This window comes from Anticarsia gemmatalis, chromosome Z (genome assembly GCF_050436995.1).
Source record: "Anticarsia gemmatalis isolate Benzon Research Colony breed Stoneville strain chromosome Z, ilAntGemm2 primary, whole genome shotgun sequence".
NCBI classification, from domain to species: Eukaryota; Metazoa; Arthropoda; class Insecta; order Lepidoptera; family Erebidae; genus Anticarsia; species Anticarsia gemmatalis.
In genome coordinates this window covers 3,570,931-3,587,033 of record NC_134776.1, presented here as the reverse complement: position 1 = coordinate 3,587,033, position 16,103 = coordinate 3,570,931, and the positions used below count along the sequence as shown (strand labels likewise).

The 16,103-nt window shown below is 35.4% G+C and overlaps 1 protein-coding gene across 1 annotated transcript in view; it reads left to right on the top strand.

Moving 5' to 3' along the window:
• Window positions 1-2,810: 2,810 nt before the first annotated feature.
• Window positions 2,811-16,103, top strand: part of LOC142986291 (ecdysone-induced protein 78C-like) — a 118,390-nt gene continuing 105,097 nt past the window's right edge. Inside the window, exons 1-2 of the mRNA XM_076134715.1 lie at window positions 2,811-2,890; window positions 8,325-8,371. Coding sequence (XP_075990830.1) covers window positions 2,832-2,890; window positions 8,325-8,371 — 106 coding nt within the window. The 5' untranslated portion in view covers window positions 2,811-2,831. The remainder of the gene's footprint in view (window positions 2,891-8,324; window positions 8,372-16,103) is intronic.

Below are 16,103 nucleotides of genomic sequence, written 5' to 3'. Positions count from 1 at the left end.
ATAAAAAAAAACCTAGGCTGCTAGAGCTTTTGTACAAATTAATGGAAGAAGCACAATACTTCGACAATTATCGCAAACCAGTCCTTCGTAAGCGCCAATCAATAAATAGAGATTTGAAATTAGAAATTGAAATTAAAAAATACGAAACGGGTAATTCAAATTTGATTGAGATCATTAATAACTTAAAAAACATATGAAATATAAAAACCCGTGATTTATATTACTTTAGCTAAGTAAAAAATTCTGATTAGAAGTTGTAATAATACATTTAATATTAGAATATAGGTATATTATGTTAAAAAACTTATATCTTATACATTAAAACCTGCGCTATTTATTTTATGTTAACTTAGCTAAGTAAGAAATTTAATTTTTATTTAGAACTTTATTCTAATATAACAGCTTAATCCCGTCCTTGACTTTCAATCTTTTCACCAGGATAGCACTTTTGATCCTACGGTGTTCGTTTTTTAGGACGATGAACTGACTAACCTAATTATAATAACTTAAATCAAAATTACTGGTTTGTGAAAAATTACTAGGACGTTTGGTATATGGGCTTACACCAAAATATCGTCAAGATATAATTTTTGCTGCTGACTCTACAAAAACTCTTTTGGAGTTAAGTGGAATTGATGTAGGGAAATATTTCTATCTGTAATTTTTTTTTTTTATTGCTTTGGAGTCAAAGTGGAAATAATGTATGGGATGTTAAAGTTTAGAGAACAATGGATTTGGAGTTAAGTGGCATAACCCTTAGATTAATAACGGTATATAAAGGTCCAGAGAAAGAAAGGCGTCTACCAAGAAAAAGTACACTCATAATACATCATCAGACTACGGGCAAGCGTCCTGGCTTTTGGATAGCTGTTTTAATACCTATCCAATATGTGAACTGACAGCAAATACACGAAGACAACTGCCAAGATTCTACTAAATTAACTAACCGATACTTATTTGCCAGTAGTACTATAGTACTTATTATTCTGTGCCAGTAGTGAAACCAGGACTAAGGTATCTAAAGATCATTTAGTAATTCAGAGGAACTGCTCAAAATCGTCCAATTTTTGCGCTGTTTAGCTTGAAATCCATACAAAAAATGGGTCAGATGTGTAGTTACGTGTACGTGCGGCAGAATGACCTAGAAGTCAGGTGACAGCGGCGCACCACTTGCCCGTGAACCAGGAAGTATTATTCAGGGTCAAAGTGGGGCATGCGCGGCTCGCACCCCTGCCACTTGACATAACATTGTACGAACGGCCACCCCTTCAAGGTCACATCGTATTTTCTTAGAGTTTTCTTAAAAATGTTGTAATTTTAAAAGTCTATAAGCGTGGGTGCTTAATTGTGTTATGTCTGCTTTTATGAATTTACAATGGCGTTTGAAGTTTAGGAGTTCAGTAGTACGAAAATACAACCTGTACTCACGACCAACATACAACGTAACGAAAACGCCACGGAGTCATAGCTTCTTAAGCGTCACATAATAGGTTCTGCACTTGCTTTCTTCTATGCCTTTGCCTTTTTCTGGTATTGCTGTTGAAGTAGGCATACGTATATTGAAAAGCTACAGTACGGTAGGAGATGATAGCAGGATTGAACATGGCATTAATATTCAATAAGTGCCTAGGTGGTGTAATAGAAGGGAACAAATCTACGGATACCATTAATACTATTAGAGGGATCTGACGGACAGCATCGTAATTCCAAATATAAAGATTTAATTCAACAAAAGTTAAGGGCAACATCTAAACTGAGGTTCTTCTTATAGGAAATAAATAATAAATAGGTTTAAAGGGGTCGAAAACGGCACGAGCGTGGTCCACGGGGTTGCAGGCGACGGTAGCCGTTTACTATCAGGCGGACTATGAGCTGGTATGCCACCAGTGTTGTATAGAACAAAACAACCGCGGTATTGGAAAACCAACCAACTAAGTACTAAATAGAGCTCACAGCTATCCGTATCTAAGCTCAATTAAGATTTTTCTGATTGATCTTCAAAATCATGACTATAACATTTTCAATAGAACTGTTCGAAATCCTATTTCCGTATCCTGATAAGTAGTAATATAAAGATTCTAAAAAAATGTATTCCAAGACCCGCGTACCAGCCTACATAGATTAAACATAGACAAGGTCTATGTCATCATGTTCTCGACTATTTCTTAACTGGAACTTACAGTCGCCGATTTTCCCATCACCATTAGAACTAATTACACACATAAAATAATCGTCTCACAGGTTTTAAGATTCATAGAAAAACTAAATATCTGAATTAAGTGCAAAAACTAAAAATACTGCAAAATAAAAGCCTTATGGAAAATGACACTGCCTATATTGGTACCTATTTTAAAATTTTCGATTTTTCGTCACCATAATGATGATGATAATTCCTTAAAATCATCATCAACCTAGGTTTTCTTCCAACTATGCTGGAATCGGCTTCTAGTCTCACAGAAAGCTGATGAATACCAGTATTTTTCACGGAGCGACTGCCTATCAGACTTCCGCAACCCGCATATTATAACACGATATTATACCCATTGGTTATTCCTAGTCAAGTCTTTAAAAGTAGGACCACTCATTGTGAAACAAAAGGAAACCTCGGACGCCGTACAAAGTCACACAGCCCGTCACATTCGTGTTTCTAATACTTATACAGATTTGAACAGCCACAGCCTATTCTATTCAGTAATGGAAAAAAGACCTTTCTACTCACACAATGTACATAATATTAGCTAACGTTCAATATATTTTATAGTCAATTTTGTATATATTATTATATAGTTTTAATAGATGTAATTATATAAAGGTGCTATTAAATTATCGCAATGAGTTCGTTGTTGACGGAAGCAACGAGTTCGTCTAATTCCGAAGATGATTTGTATACGTAAGTATTTATTAATATATTTTTATTTATAATTATTATAATTATCTGCATATAGTATATAATAAGATTTAAGTTCATGGTAAAGGTATAAGCTTATTTTTATTTTAAATATTCTTATTTTAATAATTATTAAGTCATATTTATGAAAATAAATTGGTTATGTTGGCAAAACTGCTCTCTCTTTTCAACCATATGTGCTAGAAATTCACATTTTTGAACGAAAATAAATACAACATAACTAAAACAAACGTTTTAGTTAAATTGTATTTATTTTCGTCAATAAATACTGCTTTACACATATATTATTAGCTTCTCAAATAATTTTGCTGCTAAGCGAAAGGTCTTTATTAACAAGCTTTGCGAACTTTTTTCTATAACGTCATAATACAAAGAACTACTGAAATACACCCACATACACCTTTCATAGTATTTCACGAACAATATTGTAGGTAGTGTATAGCGTATGTTAAGTCCAATTTGTTATACTTATGTAGTAAATCTTTTTAGTATAGAAATACTGACGTTATGACGTTACAATTATAGTATTTTCATCGGTAGGGTTCACAGGTTTCCGTCTTTAAGAATTAAAAAAAAATATATATATATAAATAGATAATTTAACATACTTTCAGCATTAAGGATGTACATCTATACATTTTTCGATGTCTCAGTAACATGTCCTGTTGTTTTATTTTTGTTAAGTTGAATTTTGCAACACGGTTGCTTAGCAGTAGAAATAGTACGACTTATTTTTTTGTTATTGACATAATTCGGCATGAAGCTAGGTACTAACTACAATATTTCAATGTCCATTGCTGTATATAACACATACATAGGTATAACAGTGGCCTTTAGACCGTCCTTGAAAACTGCGCTTTATGTTTTCAATCGTTGTTAAACAGAACCGCTTAGTTTCGCAAGTTGGTTTATTTATGTATTCAATTCCTTTATGTAACATGCTCGTAACTATGTTCAAGAATAGTTTATTATTTTTGCTAAACGGTCTTTGAGAAATGCTATCTATCTTTACTGCTGTAACACGAAAGATAGATGGATTGAAACTTAAAATTTGGTCACGACTTTTGTCAACATTGATGACAGTCGGAAAGCCAAGTTAACAGGATCTTAATTACTGGTAAAAAATAAGAGAGAAAAACTTTGTAACATAAATTACATTTAGTATTAATCGCACTAGCAATTGATCGTACAAAATACTGTAAATGTCGTTAGATTATTGAAAAAAGAATGAAAATTTGGAACATCTAAAAAAAAATTTTGGTTTTGGTTCATTTCTTAATGAAAATCTTAACGAACTTTTCCATCACGGCTGTGAGTATATATAAAAAAGACATCATGAAAAATCAGTTATCACGAAACACGCCAGGGGTGCTAAACAGTTTTTCATACAACTCTTCGATAGCAAGCTACTCAATTGTCGATAGTTGTAGGAAATCCTCAGACCCTTAAGTACCAACTGAGCCTAGACGCGATCGTTCAAACAATGAACAAAATATTTTGAAAAATTCCCGTAATCTCCTAACTCTGCCTACGTCCTTATAAACGCTTCACCTAGTTATGTAGGTGTTCTTACATTCGCAACCTCATTCTGAGCATCCACAAAATCGATGTTGTCCTTGAAACGCGGGAGTTAGGCTGCTCTTATACTGAGAATGAACGAACTTACGAGACGAGAGCTAAGCTGAGCTGCGAAAGTTGGAAACAAGCTAAAAACACAAAGAAGGTGTGCTTTTCCCGATTTTCATACAGGACGCTATTTATATAAACATATTATAATATAAACAATGGCAACTTACTTTATGATTTGTTGATTCGCCGAGCTCCTCTATTGTTTTTTAATGTTTCTTTAAGATTACAACACCAAGAAATTTAGCAATTTTTCGAAGGCAATTTCTTTAGTTTACCTCAACTTACTAACGTCACCACCTTCAATATAGCTTTTTTAGCACTACCTTTTTACCAACGCTGTACATATGATTTTTGTTTAAAAGAAAAGTATGAGTGCTATCATTTAAAGCCACATTCAATATTCAGTACAGGCCTTTCTTCTGACTAAGGTCTTATATTTCTGTATTCACCGATCTTGAATCATCCTCTGAAACTACGAGTAAATAAAATTTAATACAGCCCATTTATTCTCTGTCCCACTGCTGGGCAGCGACTGCTTCCGGAGAGCAGCGATGTTTTGAGTCCATAATGTCTCTTCAAATGCTGGTTTAGGAAAAAAAATCTATGACTTTAGGAAAATCAAACAGTTATGTTAGTTTTCGTTTTCTCGTACATCTCCAATGTAAATACAGCCTTATAACATATCTACCTACGTACAGAAAACCCGAACATTTATAAAATGGCTCGTTTCCTAGCAAATGGGTGTGATTTGTCGCCATTATTTATTGGTTGGTTTATAACAGCCTTACTAAGAACAGCTGGGATTATGGGTTAAGGTTAATTTAATGAATACAGATCAAATTATATAAAGGAATGTAGACGGGGGTTACAGATGGTTCATTTATCTAGCTTTATAAATAATATTTCACCGGTTATAGCCGAAGACACTGGGCAGAGATGCATGAGAAAACATTCACTTTTCATCATCTGCAGTTTAAGTCTTATAAAAAGGGGAACCTCTTGCCATACACCAGACCACTCATTAAAAATAGTCGAGTAGAATTTTGAAGTACATTGTTAGCCCGCCCCGGCAAACAAACCTGCGACCTCGCGATCAGAAATCATATACACTGACGCCCAGACCACAAAGGCATAGAAGAAATATTTTCTTACTAGCTGACCCGCGCAACTTCGCTTGCGTCCAATAAGAGAGAATGGGTGAAATTTTTCCCCGTTTTTGTAACATTAATTACTGGTACTCTGCTCCTTAACCGTTAACTGATGATAACGTGATGATATATAGCCTATGTCCTTTCTCGGGTATCAAAATATCTTCATACCAAATTTCGTGCAAATTGGTTCAGTAGTTTAGGCGTGATTGAGTAGCAGGCAGACAGACAGACAGACAGAGTTACTTTCGCATTTATAATATTAGTATGGATTACTAAATAACGACTAAATTATTGCATCTAAGACAGTTACTATGCAATAACAATTACAAATCGTGACGTCATAATGCTGACGTCATGCTTGCGTTACTGATGCTGATGTATCTAGACGAGTATTCGATAAGCTACAAGGCTAGGTCATCCATTAATAAACAGACAATTGACGTGTTCACAACTTTCCCTCACACGTGTATTCAGCTGTGAATAACGTTTAAGGTTCGGTTCTCGGGCTGAGTTAAATGGGTCTTGGTAAGGGATTTTTCAGTCGCTGTTCGAAGATTTCTTGATTTAACGGTAAATAATAATATTATTATGTGTTCGTGTTAAAAAATTGTTTTGTTTATTTGTGCTTTTTAAGTATTGATGTAGTATATCGAGATTCAATTAAATTTTATAATGTTATTATAATTAATTTGAGTCTTTTTACGCTGTAAATAACCAGCAATACTTTGCTGGTTATTTACTGCGTAAAAAGACTCTAAGTTATTATAAAATATATTGGTTTTAGCCATTACTTTTTAAAAGGGATTTTCCGGTATCCGTCTACTTGACTTACCTAAAGCCTAGATTCACCCATTCCCTTTATCTCTATGTCAAGATATGTTATTGAGACCAGCTGTTTATTAGTCAAGTTCAAAGCTAACTCAATCTTTATCAAACAAAAAACCGTTTACAATGTACCGTTCATACAAAATATCACGAAACACGTCTATTTCGGCCATTTGTTATTGTAATTCTCGCCAGAGGTCGCGACGATCGCATAAAAGATTTTTGTCATTTCACTTTGAAATTCAAATTTGTTGTTGGCACCCATCGTCTGCAACGCGACCGTCGAAAAACTTGAATAATAAGATGTCCTTGAAAGTACCTACGATGCCCAATAACCTAGTGCCCGTGATTATACGATGGGGGACAATAATACGACGAAAACAATGTACCTACTAGATCATACGACTATTTGTTATTGAAAAGTTTGAAAACTGACAGGATAAAAACCTAGTTTATAATAATTGACGTAATTATACGTCAGAGAGAATTTATAAAGTGGTGTTTATCGCCTTGAAATAATAAGTTTCTGAGAGATGACTTGGGTTAAAACGTACCCTATGACGTAATAATCAAGATTATTACCCGTAATAGCAATCCATTCCCCAGTTTTAACTTATTAGTACCAAATCGAAACAGTAATATTCTGGAAGCCATGTCTATCAGTTAAAGGAAATGGAATGCTTGGCCACAAGAAACAATTATCAGCCCTAAAGCCACAATTCGATAGCGTACTCCATCAAGGTGTAATAAGTTTTGTGGCATGCATGGGTGACTGCTAACTAGCCTGTATTGTGTACACAAATTGTAGATATGGCTTATTTGAGTGTTCAGTGGCAAGATTCTCTCCAGTCGGTGCTATTTAGTATCGTGAATTTGACATGAAAAATGTACTGCATAGTTCCTATGGCTCCCGCTAGAGGCGCTGAACAGAATTTCATATATAACTTTTTTTGATAGCTATCAATCGTGCTACTGGGTGTCGATTTGTTACTGCTGTCGAATAACCGACTAGTTTGGGAAAAGTGCCTCTAAGGGTGCCCTTGGAACTAATTTTAAGTGTCAAACTCTCGATACTGGATGGTATTGACAATAGAAAATTTCGCTACGGATGTCATTATACTGACTTAGGATTGATTGTTTTCGGAAAAAACTTTGTTTAGTAAATAACGTTGTTGATTTGAAAAATGTAAAATGTGTGTAATAACGGATGTGTACATATTTGATATTAATTTATCTTGTTATACCTATAATTACATAATGATTTACTTTTTGCGCAGCTAAGTAAACAGATTTCTCTTGTACTAATGATTTAGTTATTGCGTAGTTTAACATATTTCTCGTACAATACACACTAATGAAAATTGCTGTTTTTCTTCTTTAGGAACTATATCGCATAACATTCCTATACATTAACTACTAATGAATGTAATTATTTGATACTTTATGTTATTTTACAATTTGTAAGTAGTTAATGAGTAAAAGGTTCCCTTTTTTTTGTTTTCAAAACTTATCGGTACTGGTCTTTTATTGGTATACTCTAATTTACAATAGAATTTTTGTATTGTAGCCCGGCGGTTGGTAATGTACCCGATAAATAGCAATAAGTTCGCCCCCTATTGCATAGGACTTACAATGTTAATGGCGAAACTTGGGTGTATTTCATGCACCTCTGCCTAAACCTTGTGGTATAAAAGGCATGATAATATAATGTATGTATGTACAGCATAAATCTCATGACGCATACTGTAAAAAATGTATGAAAAAAAAGTAAAGTATGAAAACTGCCCTTCATAATGTTTAATTTTTTTCAGGTTTAAGGAAGAGCCATGTTCTCCCGCTGCAAGGAGTTCGGCTACAGGTAAGCAGATTTTATTACCTGACTTTAAAAGAGGCGTTCTGAGATTGAACTGTATGTTTGATGGTCCGCGATTATATTATTGAGAAAATGAGTCAAAATTTTCCTCGTTTTTGTAACATTTTTATTGGTAGGTGCTCTGCTCCTATTGGTCGTAGCGTGATGATATATAGCCTAGAGCCTTCCTCGATAAATGGACTATCTAAGACTGAAAGATTTTTTCAAATCAGACCTGTAGTTCCTGAGGTTAGCGCGTTCAAACAAACAAAGACTTTATAATATTAATATAGACTAGCTGACCCGTGCAACTTCGCTTGCGTCACATAAGAGAATTATAATTTTCCCCGTTTTTGTAGCATTTTTCACTGGTACTCTGCTCTTATTGGTCGTAGTGTGATGATATATAGCCTATAGCCTTCCTCGATAAATGGGCTATCTAACACTGAAATATTTTTTCAAATCAGACCTGTAGTTCCTGAGATTAGCGCGTTCAAGCAAACAAAGAAACATACAATCAAAGAATTAAACAAACTTTATAATATTAGTATAGATTCAGACGAGAGTACCTATAGACCGGCTATGACGCAAACTGAAGGTGTTAGCAGGTCACTATGTACTCTAATGACACTTAATTAATTAATTTTCTTAAGATGTATAGTTTTGTACTTGTTAAGGTCAGACGATAAAGATCATAGGTTTGCAATGGAGTATTACTGCCCCCAACTAGGCTCTGAAACTACTCGTAAGGGTTGCTGGTGCAAAGACTTATTATAACTATAAAAAATTATGTAAAGTAAAGAGTATAACTTTTACGTACAGGGGGATTATTTCAATTGTAGAAAGCGGTGGTCCGCAAATGGTTCAAATAGATCAATATTCAAATTTTGACGTGGTATGATTCCTTATTATTCCTCTTTTGACATAAAGCATGTCAAAAGAGGAATAATACCTAATAAATGTTTTCTATCCAGCCTTTGCCGCATGTTTTGAAACTATATTGTTATAAATGTATTATTTTAGTTCACGTTTTAGGTGTTATATTTCGATGATTATAAAATGTTTGCGGTACCTTGTTTATAATTGCGTCACATTGTAGTAAATTGATGACATATAGGATTGGTCGATATGTCGAAGTACTACGCTCACATTTCATACAAATATGAAAAGGTATGGGAAAGTATTTGTTATTTTATTTAGATACTAGATTGTTTGTATTTCCTTTCACATACGTTAAAATCAAGATTCAGCAGTAATGCATGAAAAAGCTATAGATACCAGAAATGAAAATTTTGGGAAAGTATTTTTTTAAATACAGGTCATGTTCATAAAAAAACATTAAATAATCTTGAAAGGTTAGATGCTTTGTTTATATGTTTGTAATTTTCTCCGGTCACTACCAACCCCAATGGGAAAAAGGCGTGATTTTATGGATATATTATTATATTATGTGTACGTATATATCCGCGCTCACTAATTGCCCTACTCCAATGATCCATATTCACTACAGACCCACTATCGCACATATAAACAAAGTTACAAACATAATGTTCAATGTAACACATCCAAAATATCGACAGATCGTGCGACATGCGCCACAGGGGTAATTAGAGCGATCAAACACTAACTGAGCACTAAAAGCATTCATGTACTAACTATACGCTAATGTTAACTATGAGATTAGTAGGTTATGCAAGCGGTAACTAAACGTTTATTTACGTGAAATGTATATACAAAAAATCGCCAAAGACCATAGAACGCCACTTGGTACGATCCTTAGTGCTCATTCACGTTGACTCGCGGGCGCGGTGGCGGGCGCGGTCGCGAAATTTCAAACATATGGCGATGTACCGAAGTGTTCACGTACAAACCGTTCGCGCGGTCTAAGTCGCGGGCGAGCTAGCGGCGTCGCGCGCGGCCCGCGTGGCGCGCTCGCGCCAATATCAAACAAGTGAAGATGTTCGTGTGTGTTCACGTCGAACTAGCGGTGGCGGGCGCGATTCACTCGCGATGTCAAGTAAGATCAACCAGTTTGAGCCAGTTTGAGCCGAACGCCCGCCTGGCGGCCAACGTGAACACAAATCGCCACGTCCCCGCGCTCGCGACCGCCACCGCGCCCGCGAGTTCCAACGTGAACAAGCACTTACATGCTTCCCTCGCTACATTCATTCATATTCTTTGCAGTCGGACTGTCGAAAGTTTGACATTTAAAATGTACTGCCAAAATAGTTTCTGCGACGTCCGCTAGAGGCGCTGCTTATATTTTCATACAAAACTTCTCAATATCTAGTCGGTTGTCGGTACTCGACAGTTGTACAGAATGAATCGCGCTAGATCATAAAGGGCCGCCAGTTACGATACTAACTCTGTAGGCAATGGCAATATGGAGTCTGTAAGACAAAAAAGGCTTTGCCAAATCGAACACCTTTGACTACGGTTACGATTCTCAGACCTACAACGAATGGATGATTATGAAATAAAACATATTTTATAATATACACACACATGATATACAAACATATCTTATGTTTGTATTGTTACTCGAACAAGAAACAAGGCAAGGTACTATTATAGAATTATGTAAATCTCGTTGGAAAATTCACAAGACAATCGGAGGTAGCGTGCCCGGTATAAGGCCACATACTTGTCCCTATTATACCAAAATAGCACCAAGCAATTTGCAATAATTTCAATATGTATAGCTTTTGAAGGAGCTCGTGGCTGAGTTAACAACAACCACGAGCCGAAATTGTTTTTGTGGATGGGTGACCATCTTATAAATTTCGAGTTCCTCCGTGTTTCGGAAAGCACGTTAAATTGTAATTCCCAGCAAAGATCTTTGACACTCGTCAACAATAAAGTCTGACAACCAGTCTTATAGAATATCAGAGTATCATATTATAACCCAGGTAACTGGGTTGTGGAAGTCCGATAGGCAGTCGCTCCATGTTAAATCAAACATTTGACGTTTAAGGCGTATGAGTAGGATTTTTGATAGAAAAGTTCAGAGAAGCGTATGTTGAAAATATTATTCTAATTATCTGGTAAAAATTGCGAACTTATGTAACAGTTTGATATTCGGTATTGTAACAATTAATAGCAGTAGGCTCTCTTTCCAATTTTTTGCTTTGTGCTTCTTTATTCCTAAATGTTGGACCTCGTTTTCTTCGTATTAAAGAAGAAATACTAAATAATAGTTTTACAAGGTGCATTCTCTAGTGCGGTTTCCGATAGTCGATACAATTAGCGAGATAGCCGCATAATTATCTACGGTCTACAGTTTTAAAAGGGGATTGAGTTTTAAATTAAAAATTAGTTCCTACGCCTCACGCTAGGGGCGCTGATCAGTTTTAAAAACTCGATAGCTTCTCAGTAAGTGTAACTGTTGCTCGATTCTCTACCACTATCGACTAGCGATAACCGGCTAGCTATAGAAACTTAGTTTGAATTAAATTTCGTTGTAGGAACTAAAATATTTTGGCAGTACATTTTAAATGTCAAACTTTCGATACTCGACAGTACCGACGCCACTGTAGAGAATCGCGCTACTTACCTTATAGATATATAATGCACATTATTTAACTAGAATTATTATTCCATAGTGAAATTAATAACACTCTCAGCTTGTTATTTATCGATTAACGTAACAAGACAGGAACTTGTCGATTATAGGCTGAACATCACAAGTAGATAATTCTTAATCTTTCGATTAGAAAATATCTTATGAATAAAATATATTTTATGCCTATTATAGGCGTTAATAGAGAGCTGTATTACCGGGTAATAATCAGAAAGTTAAGCAGCCTTTCACACCCTCTAACTAGTAGTTTGGGTGTCCATTGACACTTAGTAGTTATATTCAAAACTTGTCGACCATTCGTTGAGATATTTTTATACCACCGGATTCCATTTTGCTTTAAGCTACTAACTAGTTAACGAAACCTAACTCACCCAGGAATCTAAACCAAGAACTATGGAAATAACATTATTTTTTCTCAAAAAAAGAGCTTTCAAATTTTCTTTTAGCAAATACACAACGTAAAAATAGGTCTTCAAGCCAATTTTACGAAGGTTTTTTAAAGTCCAAGGTTTTACAAAAAACGGGCACCTCCGTTTTAAACGTATTGGGGTAAAAAATAAATTATACTGCACATTAGTTCATGTTTCCCCTCCCTCGTATGCAACGTTTTTATCATTTATTCCGTTGCATATGGAGTGCAGCTCGCCCTTGACCTGATACTAAAGAAGCAAATCAATTCAGACCTTTGGGACTCAATAACCATATTGTGTGCAAAGAAGGGTGTATGTTAAATGAAAATAAGTCTACTTATGTTCTTTTTGTACTAAGATAGTTGTTGAAAAGCAACGATATTTTCATTGAAATCTTCGAAGCCAAACCCTGAAACAGATTTTACAGATTCGAAAACATGTTCATAAAATATTTTATTTTGTGTGGTAATGCAAAATATTTCGCAGTTCCTAAAATCTTAAACAGATAATGCGCACTTTTTACTTGTACTATCTTCATTAATACTAATATGTGTAAAAATCTTTCTGTCTCTTTAGATTTCACAGCTAAACTGCCTAACTTATTTCATGAGCAAGAACATTTATTTATAAATGTAATGATTATGTGTATATAATCTGTGGTACAATTGGGGCCTATTAAATCCATGTACAATTTGCTTGAACAGATAACTTAGCAGTTATTTAACCCATTCGTATCCCACTGCTGGGCAAGGGTCTATTCCCGATCACTCTTGAAACTCTCACGCCAAGTGCGGGTTGGGACTGTGTACCCTCAAGAAATGCGTTAAACAACTTTAGGACATCGTTTCACCATTACGTTTTCGTTCACCGTTAAAACAATTATCTCTGTAAATTTGTATGTCACTGAACTTCTCTTAAACGACTGGACCGATTTTGATGAATTTTTTTGTGTGTGTTCAAGGGGATCTGAGAATGGTTTAGATTCACAATTTTGTCCGCTGGACAATGTTTTTTTATTTAATTTTTATGGCAAAACAACGTTTACCGGGTCAGCTAGTTAGTATATAAAATAATATTACGATCATTTTTCAACCTCAAAGATGTAAGATGGGCCTCTTACAGCAAAATGGCTTAGGATATTTAGGTCGACTGTGCGCTGTTGGTGACAGTCAATTTAGAATAATAGCTCTACAATAATGTTTAGCAGCCTTGGATAGATATTGAATTTGTAATAATACTTATAATATACAAAACATTATTTTTATTTTAATATTGGCTTACTGGCTTTAATAATGGGAGTTAAATGCAACTCCCATTTGATGACGATAAGCGACAATGAAGATGAAAATGCTATCTGCCTATTCAAGAGAGTTCCTCGTGGATTTGTATCATACATTATGGCATTATATTGTGAACACAGGGGGCGCCCGTAGCCTGTTGCGCTCACCGGTCAGTAAACGATCTGTGGGTTAAGCAAACCTTGGCGCGGTCATTCCATGGATGGGCGACCGCATAGTGGTATTTGAACAGGGCGTCTCCGTGCTTCGGAGGGCACGTAAAAAGTCGGTCTCGGTTGTTGTCAATTAAGATAACAGTCGTTAGGCCACCTCAAAGGCCTTCGGGCGGCTTGAACAACTTTGACACTAGGTTAACCACTAACCATACGATAAGATAAGAAGAAGAATTGTGAACACAAGCTTTTCAGCTATACCGTTGGGGTTATGGTTAAAGCTAGATTTCTAAACCATGCTTGCAATATTAAAAAAACACATTATTTAAAAACCACTATTTATGTTAGACCAATGTAATAATCCTATTGCAAAATACAGGGCACGTTAGAAAAATAATTGCTACTCTATTGAGATATCTAATATATAAAATTCTCGCGTCACAGTTTTCGTTACCGTACTCTTCCGAAACGGCTTGATCGATTCTCATGAAATTTTGTGAGCATATTGAGTAGGACTGAGAATTTTTCATGCCCCTAAGTGACACGTTTTGTTTTTAAATTTTTATGGCAAAACAACGTTTGCCGGGTCAGCTGGTTTTTTCCTCATGGTCATGAAAAACTTTTGTAAGTTTCGAAAACTTTGTGAGCTATATTGGTTTCACAAGAAATGTTCTGTTTATTTACCGACCTTTAAGAAAGAGAAAGTTCTCGTGTCGTCTGAACTTCTTTTTACTACTACTACTTGGTTTTCCTAAGTGGAGTCTTACTTAGAGATAATATTATCCCATCGCATATTATTTATCAAAACGGGTACAGTAATTTAGCCATGACCATTACTTAGAAAGTAATAACATTATTAGTTATTCGGTAATAATTAAGTAGGTACTTACGGACATTAATGAGTACAATGAAACTTCCGTAACATTTTATTAATTCCTCAGTAATACGAGAGATGTCGCTAGTGAATTGTTATGGATTCTCATTATGAAATAATATGAAACTCTTCTGTTATTGAGTGACTCACTGACTGACCCTCGGTTTCTGAGGTACGTTTAGCGGTAGTTTATCTATTCAATAGCGTTAAAACTCATATAAAAACGCTATTGAAACTACCGCTAAATGTATTCAGAAACCGGGGTTCACGGATGGACAATGCACAGCAGAAACGATTGAACGTAGAAAGTTGACATTTGTTACGAAGATTCCTTATAAAGTGTAGAGGAGCACAAAGTGAGCATTTTTGGAAATTCCTCTCCGAAGAGGGTAAAAAAGGGTAAGAATTTTATATGTAAGATCAGCAATAAAAGTGTTGTGAAATAGGTAAAGTTAAAGTCCACGCCTAGTGCCTATATATAGTAATATATAAGTGCAGTACAGCAAGATAAGATTGCATAAACATCACATGCGTAGACAGCCCTAATGCTTAGCAAACTCTCTCGAGCGTGCATAATGCCGAGATAACGTGTGTTCCCTTCCGGTTTTTATGTTGAGATTCTACATAAATACTAACCCGCAGGAATCATGTATCTTGTACATCTAAGCTAAAACCAATGATAGTAAATAAGAACTGTGAAAATTGTATTCAATACATGAATAGCTGAACAATACACTTTCGACAAGTGATCGAGGAATAAGTACCTTGGCAAAATCGTATTGAACTTTTAAATTACTTAAGTTAGTTTTGCATGTCTTTGAAATAATCATCACTTGCTTCAATAGTGCACAATAGTGGAACACTGTGATGAAACATTCCCAGACTATGGCCCTTTGATTTGATAGTGACGGTAAACATCGTGACGAATCGCCTGCCTGACTGTTTATTGACAGTTCTTAAAATAACTCTAAACCCAGCAAGCACTTTGCAGACGGGGTGCACCCAAAGCTAAACATTTCTTTCGGTTATTTTGGAGACCGTACCCAGTAATGAGACAGTCATCGAGATGTGCTCAGGCAATATCTTCTGATCTTATTAATTCATCAAGATCTATTTAAAGTACATCCAGAAATAAAATTTCGTGAAGCAGTTTTTCTAATCGCGGTTTTGGAATGTGATCAAGTCTCCAGTTTGAACCCGATCTCCTGTACTCGAAATACTTAAATGATGAAATCATTTGATACCTTCATTACTAATTGTAAGCTTACAGCTTTTTCCTTTTCAAGGCAACTTCTACGTTTAAAACAATTATGCCATTTACATCCAAGGGTCTAAGCAGAGATTTAGAAAAATCACTCGCCAATTATAGGTAAATAATTTTAGTCGCATGAAACAGGACCAAGCCTATTGTCATATACCAGGCT